This window comes from Centruroides sculpturatus, unplaced genomic scaffold, assembly GCF_000671375.1.
Source record: "Centruroides sculpturatus isolate CEXI.00-Female unplaced genomic scaffold, Cexi_2.0 scaffold1019, whole genome shotgun sequence".
Lineage (NCBI taxonomy): Eukaryota > Metazoa > Arthropoda > Arachnida > Scorpiones > Buthidae > Centruroides > Centruroides sculpturatus.
This window is the reverse complement of record NW_019385301.1, coordinates 226,715-242,143: the sequence shown is the minus strand read 5'-3', so window position 1 is coordinate 242,143 and position 15,429 is coordinate 226,715. Positions and strand designations below refer to the sequence as shown.

The 15,429-nt window shown below is 25.0% G+C and overlaps 1 protein-coding gene across 1 annotated transcript; it reads left to right on the top strand.

Moving 5' to 3' along the window:
* The first annotated feature begins 8,451 nt into the window (after positions 1–8,451).
* LOC111637366 (STE20-like serine/threonine-protein kinase) lies at positions 8,452–13,665 on the top strand. The gene is made up of 5 exons (XM_023382839.1): positions 8,452–8,577; positions 8,655–8,852; positions 11,952–12,077; positions 12,150–12,263; positions 13,482–13,665. The coding sequence occupies exons 1-5, from the start codon at positions 8,557–8,559 to the stop codon at positions 13,629–13,631; spliced, it is 609 nt and encodes a 202-aa protein (XP_023238607.1). The 5' UTR covers positions 8,452–8,556; the 3' UTR covers positions 13,632–13,665.
* Positions 13,666–15,429: the final 1,764 nt, after the last annotated feature.

Sequence of the window (15,429 nt, the reverse complement as noted above, 5' to 3'; positions counted from 1 at the left end):
TAAGAATTAGCAACCCCACTTGGGATCGCCATTTTATTTGTACAGTACAATATATCCTGTGTGTTAGTATAACGTTTTCAAATGATCAAAAGTACAAGAGGTGCTATAAAATAATTGTTAAATAAGACCATCGTTCCTGTAAGCCCTGCACTAGATAAACCAATGAAAATTGTCAAAATTATTCAAATTTCGACTAAAAATTTGGCTGCCAGCTTTTTTCAAAATTATGGGTCGAGAGCTCGTAAACCATAAAACTATTTAAGTTCATGATTAAACGTTAACCATATGAAAATTATTAATATATTATAATTTTAATTTTAATATTAAATAATCATTATGAAAATTTTGAATTTTATATCTAGTATAGTATTATGCAAGCTCCGATCACGTCTTGACATATGATACGTAACTTTAATAAATTTATTACCTAAAATAATTTTCCATAATTTGTGATTTCATAAATTTTGAAACGTTTTCTTCTAACTCCCAGCACCATCCTTACACTTCCAGCAAACACATTGTGAAACCTGATGCAGGCTTATGAAATACACGAAAACTTTCAATTAATGTGTTTACTGGAAGTGCTAGGATGATGCTGAGTTAACCATAGTTCCAGTTATTTATTCATCTGTTTTTTTCATTTTGTACATTATAATTTTCTTCTAAATTTCTTAATTAAAATTACCTATTTTTATAGATATATTTTCAACTTCATTTAACAAAACTTATTTAATGTGTGATTTGTAATTCTTCTGTGGTATAAGAAATAAAAGAATATTTTCTAAAAACAATCATAATTATATTGGATAAAAAAATTTCAAAAACTTAGTAAAAAGTTAATCACAAAATTATATTTTGTTTAAGTAATATTTATTGTTTTTTTTAAAAGAATATAAACTTGCATGTCAATGCTGAAGTGAATGAAATATATCTATAATAAACATAATTCTTTTGATACACTTATCTCATATAATTCTATACAGAAAATTAAATTTAAACTAATATAACATAATATTGTTTTAGGAATAACAATTATTTTTATTTATATTCATATATCAATTAACCAAGATGAGCCATTTATATATATTTATAATATTAATGAGCTAGAAAGTATCTGCCTTTTAATATACGTCTCATGAGAATTCTTCTGCCTGACGGTGTCGACATGCGAGTCTTGTAACCGTGTCTTTTAATTCTTTTGTGTTCACTTGGCCGAGGAAAGTGGACTCTTACGTTGGTTCGAAGTTGTTGCAATCCAAATAAGGGAGCATTTGACGGACTTTCTAAATCTAATCCGTTTATAAAATTTGATCTCGACCAGAGATTCCTAATCTGAGACATAGCAGATCTAGTAAAAAGATTAAAAATTACTTTTATGAAAACTTTATTCAAAATATAATTATTTTAATCACTTGATAGATTCCATAATCCTAAAGTTAATTTTATGTTCTTATTTATCCTTGTGTTAATGCTACATACAAAATATATTTTATAAGCAAAATAGAGAAAAACAAACATTAAATGTAACTTTTCTTCATATGTTTACTTGTTTCTAATAGATTAAATTAGTAGAAACACTGATATTCATTTAAATGAATACTAATTAATACTAATATTAACTTTATATTTTATCATTCATTGCATATGAGGATTTAGTATTTGAATTGGCTTGCCTGAAGATGAGCGTAAGCTTGAAAATGTTTGCAGTTCATGAGATAATATTTCCTCTTTAAAGCATTTTACAAGTGAATTCAAATTTATAAAACAAGACAAAAATACAGACTTATAAAAGTAAAGTAATTTTATGATACTTTTCTACCTATAAAATTAATTATTATTATTACTTACTTTAATCTAATATATCTTTCCTTTGAATATATAAAAGAGTCATACAGATTTGGAGTGTTTATCACTAGCATAGTTATTCTTTACACATTAATACTAAAACGTACTGAACAAAATCATTAACAAACATAACTTTTACTAAATCAACATAAAAGATATTTTTAATTACATAAAAAGTTTAAATATTATTAATTAATTGTTCATTAAAATTAATAGAAGTTTATAGGAAATGCTAACTATTCTTTTGCTACAATATACAATATATCTAATATATGTGTTATTTCTGGCCTTCTAAACTTCAGTTTTGACTAAGCATTTTACACAAAAAATCAAATGTAGTTTGTGATGATTAGTTGACAAACGAACAGTTTTTTACAAACTTCTGATATAAACTCTGACATACTTTGAATCAGAGAAAAAGAACAAATTTTTCAAAAATCAGATTATAAAATTACAGTTTAAAATTTACACAATTACATAAAGTACAACAAATAACCAAAAGATTGATTATTCAGAGCAACACTCAAACCTATAATCAGCTGCTAGTATAAAATATTTCTAATTTGCAATCAAGTTTAGATCAAATGTAAGTAAAAACATCTCTACATTCAAATATAAAAAATAAAATAATTTAAATACAGTGAATTCGAATGATTAATAAAATCAGACACTTTTCTTGAATTTCAATTATTGAATATGTTAATTATATATAAAATTGCTCATGAATAAATTACAGTGTTTAGAACTTTGAAACTAAATGTACTGAACAATAAAATAATGTTTTAGTGAGATTCATTAAATAATTGTTTTCAAAATACTGTACTATAATTTAACATTATAATTGTATAAGTTGGAAATCTGAATAAGAAAAGAGAAAGAAATATAAAATTTTAAGCTGTGAAAACCTGAAAATTTTATAGTTTGCTTACACTTTAATCAGCTTTAGTAGTTATTATTATTTTATATCTTCTATACACTGCTTATAAAGCGTGTAAAGTTATAAAATAATAATAAGTACTAAAGCTGATTAAATGAATGTGAAAATGGGCTGAAATTTACTTAAATTTACAAAAATTCTAAAATTTACTTAACTAAAGTAGCATTATCAACTCAATTTGCATAAAATACACTAAATTTAAATGTTACAGTATAATAAAGGACTTCAAAAAACTAACTTACGACCCATTTCTAAAAAATGGATTAAAATAATTAGAAATTCGAAAAAAATTCATGTCCAATGTTTATTATCTCACGTGTTTTCGCAGTAAAGATGTTTAAGTGTTGCCAATTCGTAGAAATTGATATTTCTGAGTTTTCGATTACATTCGAATTAAATTATTTATATTTAAAAATTAAAATTATTACATGTTTATTTGATTACATTATAAGTTTCAAATATGTTTATATTTTATTAATGATTAAAATATTGTGTTGGTTATTTTATTTATGGTATATTTTATAACGATACCGGTATCTTAATTTTGAATTAAATGTTGATTATTTGTGTTTATATTCAAAAAATGACAATATATTCTTAAATTATGCTTATTTAGCATCAATTATTTCTAGAAAATTCCTTTAATAAATATGCAACTCGAGCCGTTGATTGAATTATTGATAAATTTTCTAATTATTTATAAATTATATCAATTTAAAATCATTATTATTATTAATAAAACATTTGTTATTGAAATTACTTTAATAAATATAACATAGAATGAAAATAAAAGCAATGCGTATATGTAGTGATAATTATATTAATATTCGATAGATGGCAGCACATTATAACATGAGATGCCATTTTGAATTTTTTTCTTATTTATAATAAGAGATTTAAAAAAAATCAACATATATAAATTTATATTTTTGCTATATTTTTATACAAATAAATAATAAATACGTTAAGCTTAAAATTATTTAAAGTTATTAATTGGTTTTTGTTTTTTTTTTTAAATAAATACAAAATATAAAATATTAAAATAAATATATAAAAATAGGCCAAAATAGTAATAAAGAACGAAGAAAATAATTTAAAAAAATGATTTTTTTTAATTCTCATACGTCATGATTTATATGCGTTATGCTAATGTATAGCCTATATATTACCGCCTACTATAATAAAAATTAAAAATTTTAGTCAAAATATGCTTATAATATATTCATTCTATTCATTTTTATTAAGTAAATTGTAATTTGCAAAGGAGTACGCAATAAATTACACAATTTATTCATTACCACAAATTTATATTTCACGGGTTTATCGGATTAGGATCCATTTCTGGAATAGTTTAAAATTTATGACAATTAAATATGGATTTATATTATAAACAGGATTGCTGCGAATCTCATAGGAAAGAGAGAAAGAATAAACGAAACAAGAAAACCGGAAATGGAAGAATTTGCAATTATATTCACAGTTGAGATCGCGATCTAAACATATAGTGTATATAATATAGGTCTAAGCGTGTATCACCAAATCCAGGAAACAAACACGACATTGACTATTTAAAAAGACCTCGGGGGGCACAGAACTAACTACAGACGTCATAAATTTTCTGTTTTCTAACTCGTTTTCAGTCGTTACTTTATCATTTTTATTTATAAAAGGTCAATAAAACAATAACTAGATAAATTAATTAATTTTTATTTAGTAATTGTAATTAATATAAAAAAATAATTTAGAATTTTAAAATAAAATCAGAATCTTTATGAAATTTCACAACACATTTTTAAAATTATGTAGCAGTTTTTCTATAATAATTTTATATACCGTAACGGATCCGGAAGTATCCAAAGAGGGTAATTCATAATTTAAAAATATTTGAATAATTAATACAGTAAGTACTGTTTATTAACGCGCGCGCGACTATTGTTCCGATAAATCATATTTCTAATCAATTGTTTTTAAAACGTTTTGATATTCGAACAAATAAATTTAAATTATTTATTTTTTTTGTGTGTGTGTCAATGGGAGGGCTTAAACCTCTGTAGATCCGTCACTGTTTTATTTTGTTAAAGTAAATAATTAAACTGCTTAAATATTTAACAGATATATTGCCTACTTAATCATTGTAAATACAGCTTACAAACAATGATGATAATAGACTTACAAATTGTCTGTATAATACGCAAATTACCTGCTTACGGTATGGTAACACAGGCAACACAGGCTGATATAACGAAAGATTTTTAAGTAAACTGTGTGCATCATTTCCGGTTTTTTATTTACTTTAGGATACTGGTATTTAACTATTTTTAAATTTTACTGGAACAATTCATTTATAATTTATATTTTCTTGTACTTTAATTTTTAAAAATCCAATTTTTGTTTTCCTCTCAATATAAGTACTGTATTTGTATCTTCAGGTTTTATAATCTAAATGAATTACAAAAACTCTGTGTATACATAAAAAAAACAATTAAAAATTAGCACGTAAGACGTATTAGTTTATTTATAAATTTAATAAATTAATTATATATTACATAAAACACTTTAATAGTTATTAATAAAGTGAATACATCAGAAAATAGGAAATTTATTCAGTGTTATTAACTATTTATCATCATTATTTTATATTTTAATAATAATTATTTAAAAAGTTATTATCCTAAAAAATGTAAACTTAAATAGAATTGTTTTAAAAATTATTATAGCAACGTTTATTACACTTTATATTCTTTATAATGACTAGCTTCATTGACATTTTTATTTGCATTCATGTTTTATCCCATTTAATTATATAATAAAAATAGTTTATATAATTTAAAAATAATTATTCTAAACAGACTAATATATAATTATTTTATTATTTTTGTAATTATATTCAGTAATTTAATTAAAATTATAACTTTTAAATTGTTAAAAAAAATACAATTTATTTAATAAAAATTATTCATATTATTTATTTATCGTGTTTCCTGATTGGCGAATAAATATTTAAATTTAAATTTTCACCCAATAAACGCAAAGAATGCTATAATTGGTAATTAATGACATTAAAAAGTGCCTTTTACATTAATAGAATCTGAATATATAAATATATTGATAGGTATAAGTATAATATAAGATGATGTAAATTCAAAAATTAATTATTATTGTACAATACTTACATCAAATTTGTAACCTGTACAATGACTAATATATTTATAAATTGCATAAATTTAGTAATTCGCATACTGTCAAGTAATTTATAAATATACTAAAATGTACAAAAATTAAAATAAAATTTTGAAATAATAGAATATTTAATGACTTTGTAATTTATATTATTCTCCAGAAATGGAATTAATATTATAATAAATAAAATAGAATGTAGAACTATATGTGTATTAATTAGATACAATAGATGTATTTTTCCTTTTGTTATAACGTGAATCATTCTCTTATCAGTGGATAAATTCTAATAAAATCGTTAATATAAAAGGAAAAAAAGACTAGAAAGTTTGTGATGATGCCACTTTTTAAAATTGAAAAGAGGAAAAACCAAGATAATAAATAAACACCTGAAAAACCAGTAAAATTTTTATGAACTTCCCCCATAAAGTGAATCGTTGTATTCAGGATGATCATTGAACACGTTTTTAAAAATAGTTCTGAAAAAAATAACTTTACAGCATTGTAATTTCCCCAAAGAATAAATTCCCTTAAATTATATATTTATTTTAAAATATAAAAAATATAATATTTTAATGCAAATATTTATTATAATTTTAAAGCAAATTGTTTTATATAAAGGAAACTTTTAATTATGCTTAATTAAAATTAAAAAATTAATTAAATAGTTACTTAATAGAATGGAAAATTTAATTATAGGTTTTTAAAATATAATGATAATACATTTATATTTATTAATAGATGAGAAATATAACAAAAAATAAATCTATTGTTCTAAAACTTATGACGTAAACAATTGTAAGCGAATACAACTAAGTCCTATTATTATGTCACGATTTAATTCACGTTCTACTGTTACGTCACTAATACTATTAAACAAATAATTTAAAATATAAGATTAAAATTTTAAAAATATAATTTAAAAAAAATTATAATTTATTGTTATAAAGTAAAGCTCAGAAATTATTGTAATTAGGTCATTATCTAGATTTTAAATCGTTTTATATAAAATATGGCAAGTACAAGGTAAATTTAATTATAGAATTTTCTCAAGGACGATCGCAATTATCTCAATACAAGGCCAGGTAAGCTTGTTTATGATATCATCAAACTGTAAATCTTATTTTAAAAAAAAGGTTTTTTTTAAAGCAATTGTCAATAGAATATAAAGTTTTTTACATGTTATGGAATATAAAAACAAAATTAATGAAAACAAAGTATCGTAATGGTTACAATATATTATACATCCTGTTTTATGACATTTGAGTTACGTAAAAACCTGAATTTATTCATTCACGAAACTATTACTTGATANTAAAACATAAGAATAAGGAGCTGATGATAAACAATAAGTCGATTTATGAGTTATTTAATTGTAGTTATTATATATGTAATGATGTATGCTAAAAAATTCATATTTTTTGTTTATGCAAAGAAGCTCAAGAATTACATGATAATTATAACCTCCGTGCATTAGATAAAGTAACAAACGAAAAAGATATGTATATCTTTTTTCAGAAAGCAAAGGTCACAACTATATAAAATTTGTATAATAATTTATTGTATTGGAATAAGATATGTACGGATTAATTGTAAAAACAATTGCATTATCAAGGTGTTTATATGAAGATTGTATGGGATAATTATAACTCCCGTGCATTAGATAAAACAACAGATGAAAAGAGTGTGCATACCTTTTTACAGAGCAAAGGTTACAAATATGTAATTTGTATAATTAAGATATTGTATCTAAATTTAAATTACCATTGTCAAGAACAGTAAAGATGGTTTATGTTAATAATTATAATGAGAACGGTCAACTAATTTAACATTTAAGATGTTACAATATCAAAAGCGCTCAGCAACTAAATAAAGAGAAACAAAACACCTTTTTTGCCGAGAAATAAACATAATTTTAAACAACAAACGTTTTCAGCCTAATTAATAGGCCATCTTCAGGTGACCTGAAGATGGCCTATTAATTAGGCTGAAAACGTTTGTTGTTTAAAATTATGTTTATTTCTTGGCAAAAAAGGTGTTTTGTTTCTCTTTATTTAGTTGCTGAGCTTATTTTGATATTGTTTTTATTTTAGGCTGAAACTTTTCATCAAATCATAAATTTTCATAAAATTTTAGTTTATTAAGAAATTTTATTACAATAGTCATTAAATTAAATAGCTTGAAAATTTTTCTAAATGGTTGTTTGATAATATTTGATAATACATATAATGCAAAAATAATTACTAAGTAAAGTGAAACTGTTCTTTTATCAAGATTTGTAAAACACAACAGATGATAATTTTTAGATAAAAAGTCTTATATAATAATGATGAATTAATTAAATAAAGTTAACTTTAATGATGGAATTAAACATGAATCTAAAAATATGGTTAATGAAAATGAAAAAAATTATATCTGGAAAAAAAATGGTTTAGAATTATTAAATATGATTTTATCAGTTAAGAAATTTGAAATTTTTTTAAATTTTTACAGCAAAAGAAGCAGCTTTATGGGAATATGAAGAGAGACATCTTCATGAAAAACATCAGTTAAGTAAGCGACAGTTGAAGGATATATTTTTTCTACAGCGTCATCAAATGTTAATACGTCATGAAAAGGTATAAAGCACAAATATTTAATTTCAAAAACCTATCAAAAAAGAATAATAAATATTAATTATGATTTTAATAAATAGGAATTAGAACAAGTAAAGAGAATGAATGTGAGGAAAGAAGAAATGCTAGTGAAGCAACAAGCTGTTGAAAAGAGGCAGTTGCCGAAACGTATAAGGTCAGAGATGAAAACACGAGAACTAATGTTTAAGGAGAGCCTCCGAATTAGTATAACAAATTTAACAGAATCACCAGATGATGAGAGAATGAAGATAAGAAAGGTTTGTTGTTATGAATTTTATGTTTATTAATTTTGTAAGAAAATTCTGTATTTTACTATTGTTAATAAATGGTTTAATTTTTAAATATATGCATAAAAAACAACTTTAAAATTAAATTTTAAAGCTTAAAAAGCTAAGAATAGCAGTCTGATGCAGATGTTTTAAAACTATTATTATAAAATTTTATTATAATAATTTTATTTAAGCTAACAAAAATTTTTCTTTCATCTGTTACAATAAATAATTTATTATTATTATTATTATTATTATGTTGGGTTTAGTGGGTTATGCACGGTTGATACTGGTGACTGTGTACTATGCCAGACCAAAGTCAAGGCATAGCAACCAAAACAAAACTAAAATTAAATAATAATAATAATTTTTCTAGAATATATCCTACAGGACAAATATACTGGTGCCTAGTGTTACGCCAACCAAAGATAAGCTTATTAGCTGCAGAACAAGCTATTATGTTATATGCTGTTCATCTGTATATCTGTGTTTAAGAATTTACTACATAAAATGTGTGTAGTGTGACAGTGTTCTGTAATGTGATGTGTATGCTGTTGTAAAAACTTTAATATTTCCAGAATTTTGTGTAATGTATTTGGTATGATACCTGTGCAAGAAAAGACCATATGCACAATAAGTACTCTAACCATTATTCACAGATTAAATTCAATACTAACAACACAATTGAATGCAGAACAACATATAAAGCAATTAACACATCATTCCAGTACTGACATATTCATTTGGAGTTATATGTTGTACACACAAAACTAGTCCAAAAGAAACACAAATAACATTAATAAAACATGAAACACCATACTAAGTCCTCTGTAGAAAGGCTGATTTTTCTCCTAAAGTGGAAGGATGACACTGCACAGATAATCCTGATATCTTGGTAGATTGTCTGGTTTTGATGTGGTAAGCCTTCACTTTAAACAAATACACATGCTGCAAGAATTGTTCTACAGAAAATTGCACAAAGTTGAAAACTATTTATTTAGTAGAAGCATCAATAAAGTAGATGTTTTTTAAACATTATAATTACACAAAGCAGTGACTCTTGCAGACAAAAACAGCATACCATTAAACTTTCATAGCACTGACTTGGATTTAACATAGTACACAAAATGTACAGACACCATCAGACAGACCTGGGCTTGAAAGGAGCTCTACAGTAGGTACCCTAATAATCTCAGTCAGGATTGTGTTGATATAACTGCATCAAACTGCTGGCTGATTTGTGGATGAAGCACAGAATAGTTCTTGATTGCTGTACAAACCAGGTCAAGAAACAGGAAGTACATTTTAAAAGACAGCACTTACAGGCGACACTTGTAGGAAATGCCAAATTATGCATGAAACTACACAATATATCACATTAAGTTGCAAACATTTTAATAAAAGCTGATTATTTACATTGACATAACCAGCTTGTATACACAAACAAACCCAGGAAACATATTACAAATACATACCTTGGTCAGTCATAGAAAATAACACACACAAAATAAGACCATGCCATCCATAATCACAGATAAAACAATCTATCACAACAGACCATTACATTTATTAATAAACAAAGCATAATCACATACATTATAGACATAGCTGTAACAAACTATCCACAATGTACACTGAAAAAAATTAGTAAATAATCAGAACTTTAGAAGAGTGGAATCAAGGTAGTTTGTAATATGATTTTTTGGGCCTGTGTATCGAATTATGGTATCTCCTTGCCCCATGAAATAAAGCAACTGTGAGGTAGCAGGGGGCCACTGGGAATGATCCCTAATGACCACTTAATCTGCACGGGTTGGTAAAACCCACTCTCAGTTTGTCGGATGGCTTAGGAGGGCAAATCGAGTGGGGAGAGGTCATGACTAGGTGTCCGAATAACTACACAGGTTGGACAATAACAACACATTTAATAAACAACTAAGGGATTATACATATCAAAGGAAAAAGCATAAATAACACATGCGTAAATAATAAAAGGAATCTATTCTATATCTACGAACTATCCTAAACTAAAGAATGAGAGAGACCTCTCTAAGAGGGACGTTTTGGGGAGAGAGAGAGAACACTCTCTCCCCCCAAAACGTCCATCTTAGAGAGGACAAGGGTTTACCTCACTAGGACTTGATCTCTTCGTTTAGGGCATTGGTATGACGCACTGGGATTGGCGGTTTCTAATTGAAGTTCCCTTGGATGGCGATATGGAGCGAAGGACGGTATGGTGGTATGGAACTGGTGTCCCTGGATGTCCGCTGAGCTATGTCCTTAGAGGGTGTACACTCTGTTGATCTCCAACTGTAGAGATCCTCTTCGGCTGTTAGACATGAACGATCCCCTGTTGTGAGGGGAGTCCTTCTTTGGACGATAAAAGTCATCTTTGATGTGACACAGTTCAGTGTGAAAATTTACACTTGCATCCGAATTCTCACACAACTATTGAGAATAGATCAGATATGTATTATATTAGAAGTACTTTCTTTCACAGATATCATACCACAAACACGTTAGGTTTCACAAAAGAACAACAACATATACATCAAACTACAGAAGGCTGCAATACCAAACCTATGTCACATAGTCAGGAAATTCTTAAACACAGATACATACACAAACAGCAAATAAAAAGAATATTTGTTTTCTGTAATTATGCCTTAAATTTGGTCTGGTATAGTACTAAGCACCATTATATATGTTGTACAGAATACCAAGATACAAACATAATATATTTAGATTATTATCATAATTATTTATATTAATATATAATATAATTTATTCTTATTGATTGAGACATGTAGATCTTCAACTCATTTTTATTACAAATAAAGATTCAAACTTCTAAAAACTATTCAAATGATTGGTTTATTTTTTAGACATTTGAATCTATATATTTAATAAATAAAATACAGTTGTAAAATTCTGGAGTGCACAAAATTGAAAACTATTTATTTAGTAGAAGCATCAATAAAGTAGATGTTTTGTTCATTATATAATTTTTAAATACACTTATTTTAAAATGAACTTATAGTGTATGAACATTTTTCTATTGTTTAAGTTTTCTTTAAAAATTTTTAGTTTCAAGATGGAGAAAAGAAAAGATATAAAGCAGAGCAACAACGACAAGAACTAAAACACAAACGTCAGTTAGAAGAGTTGAGAGCTGCTGCAGACACAACCATTCGTGAATTAGAACAGTTACAAGTAATTATTGCTCACTTTAAATATTTAATTTGTAGCAATTTTGATTTTCATATAATTTTTTAATTTGATAAGAATGAAAAACGTAAAATGCTGATGGAGCATGAAACTCTTAAATTAAAACAATTAGAAGAAGAACATTTAATAGAACTTCGAGAATGGAAAACTAATCTTAAACCACGAAAACAGGTAAAATCAAATTTCTGTATTGAAAAATACATTCAAAAAGAAAAGTTAATTTGTAATTTAGCATTAATCTTTACAAGTTTAAATTTAATTATTTATTATATCATAAATTTTTATGTTTACGTGCAGAAATATTTTTGATTTTTCAGAATATTTTATTGATTATTTTATTTTGTATAATTTGCATTAAACAACTTCAAAATATTGAGGAAAATTAAATTATTGAACTGAAATCTTTACTGCACATTTCAACTATTTCTTTCTCTCTTTTCTATTCATATGATATTTTATTGATAACTTAGCATTCTCTTAATTATTTGTATTTTATGATTAAACTTGAGTCATATGTTAATAGAAAAATGCTTTGTTTTATTATTTATGATAAGTAAATATGTATTTCTTCTATAATTATAGCAATATACCTAATTTCAAAACTGAATTGTAATTTATGCAAAAAATTTATTTGCATTATCAGCATTTCAGTTAAGAATAAGTAAATTGACATTTTGAACATACATTTGGAAAGATAATTTCATATCCCATATTCAAGTGAAATGAGAGCAAGAGACTATATAGAACAAAAAAATAAATAAAAATGAAGTTTCGGTGTTTTTTGTTTTTATTCCATTTAAAACAGATCTGTCCGAAATACATATCTAGTACAATTTATGATATTTACATATATTTAGCAGTCAACAAACATCTATTAAATGCCAAGTGATACAAAGATACAATTCCACTTACAGTTCATTCCTTAATGTTATCCAACTATGAAGTTGTTTTCTTCCTTGCTTTCATTTTTCCTTCTATCTTGGTTATAGACTATGGCATATTGAATGTGTCCAAAGTATGTTCTTTTTTTACAGCTTTTTTTCATTTTCTTCATAACTTTTTCTTAACATTCCTCTGTACTTCTGCATTTCAGACATTTTATTGCATTTTTTAATATCTAACTTTCAAAACTATATAACAAAATTTCTATGTTCATAGCATTTTAGTGGTTTTTCTCTAATATAAAAATGTAGTTTATGAAAATAAAAAACATTAAAATTTTAAACATATTCATAATATCTTGAAAACATATCCTAAATATATACTTGTCTAACTACTTTACTTTTATGAATGATTTGTTATTTAATATTTGTTCTTGTTTTTTTATTGCATACCATTATTTTCACTTAGTCTGTGTTTATGTATAAAACCAATTTTAATGTATTTTAGAAATTGGAGGAAGAGTTTGCAAAACAAAGAGAAGAACAAGAAAGGTTCTACGGAAACCAGATACCTTATCCTGATTACTATGTTGATGATAGAGATTATCTGCATCCATCCACCGTGCAAAGATCGGACAGTTTTCATCCAAATATATAAAAAGCTTCCAAGAAAGACTGTCATTTAAAAAAAATTATAATTTATTGTTATAAAGTAAAGCTCAGAAATTATTGTAATTAGGTCATTATCTAGATTTTAAATCGTTTTATATAAAATATGGCAAGTACAAGGTAAATTTAATTATAGAATTTTCTCAAGGACGATCGCAATTATCTCAATACAAGGCCAGGTAAGCTTGTTTATGATATCATCAAACTGTAAATCTTATTTTAAAAAAAAGGTTTTTTTTAAAGCAATTGTCAATAGAATATAAAGTTTTTTACATGTTATGGAATATAAAAACAAAATTAATGAAAACAAAGTATCGTAATGGTTACAATATATTATACATCCTGTTTTATGACATTTGAGTTACGTAAAAACCTGAATTTATTCATTCACGAAACTATTACTTGATAATTTTCCTTATTTTTTTTAATGTTTAGGATAGTGAAACGCATTTACTAAATTGACTTTGTTCCAGAAAATTTTAGTTAATAAGATTAAGTGATGCGTATAATTATAACAGAAATTACCAGAATTCGTTTAATATTATATGGCACTACTATATATAAGAGATTAATAAAATACTTTATTAGTTCTATATAAAGAAGTAATAAAATATTATACGAAACTATAGATAACAACTCTAAAGATTATCAACCTTCCTTATAACGAAAGAACGTAACGTTACAGTAGTACTCGCGATCTACTGGTTGAGTTATTTTCTATATTACTTTATAAATATTTTATTATTGTAATATTATTATTATTAAAGTAATTGAAAAATTTATTTAATGCTTATTTAAGATTTAAAAAAAAAACTATTCAAATTTAATTTAAAATNCAGTGACCTTGCAATACTTTTTGTTTTCTCCTTGAAAGGTGACCGAAAAGAAATAACTATAAAACAATTATTTTCATTTTAATCTATCAATACGTTTATAATTATTATAAAAATACCTAAAGACACTAATTAGAAAGCCAGTTTCAAAGAAAAGAAAATTTATTTTTTGAAGCTCTTATCAGACTTTAAGATAAGAGAATTAAAATTTTATTATCTTGTCATAAACAACAACTGAGACAGGTTATATAAAATATGTTAAAATATATATATACTGTATATGCACTGTAATTGTGCATTTGAATTCCTAATATCCTGGGGATATAATAGGAAAAAAAGTGTTGTAATTACTAGATGACTTATGATAGTTATTGTGATAGAACTGCAATGTAGGACAGGCACTTCATTATGTAAAGACCTCAGGCCTTTTTAAAATTAAACCATCACAGTTATTTTTCTCTTATAGCTATTTATCAATCAAAAATATTAAAAATATATTTGGCATTTCAAAAATTATATATACTTTATATATATTTTTAGTTTTGTAAGATATTGATTAAAGTCTATTCTGATCATTCCTTACATAGCAAATTGTTATTATGCATGCAGGATGTACAGTGCTTGGATTATTTATGTAATGCAATAATGAATATAATTTACTTGATGTGTGTGTTTGTATTGCGTAGTATTATGCAACAACTCTTGACAATAGTTACAATTTATTATTAAAATACTGTATTTGTTATTATGAAGTAGGATTTTATGGAATTTAATATTTAAAAACTTTTGATATTTTAAGAGAATTTTCAGCATATGTTTTTTGTATAGCATTTACGTTATAAAGTATCCTACAATTAAAACATACAAAGTAAATATTTTTCGATGATAAGAATTAAAATGAATGCCAGGAAATAATCCACATTTTTCGCAAATAATTAAGATATCAAAATGGCA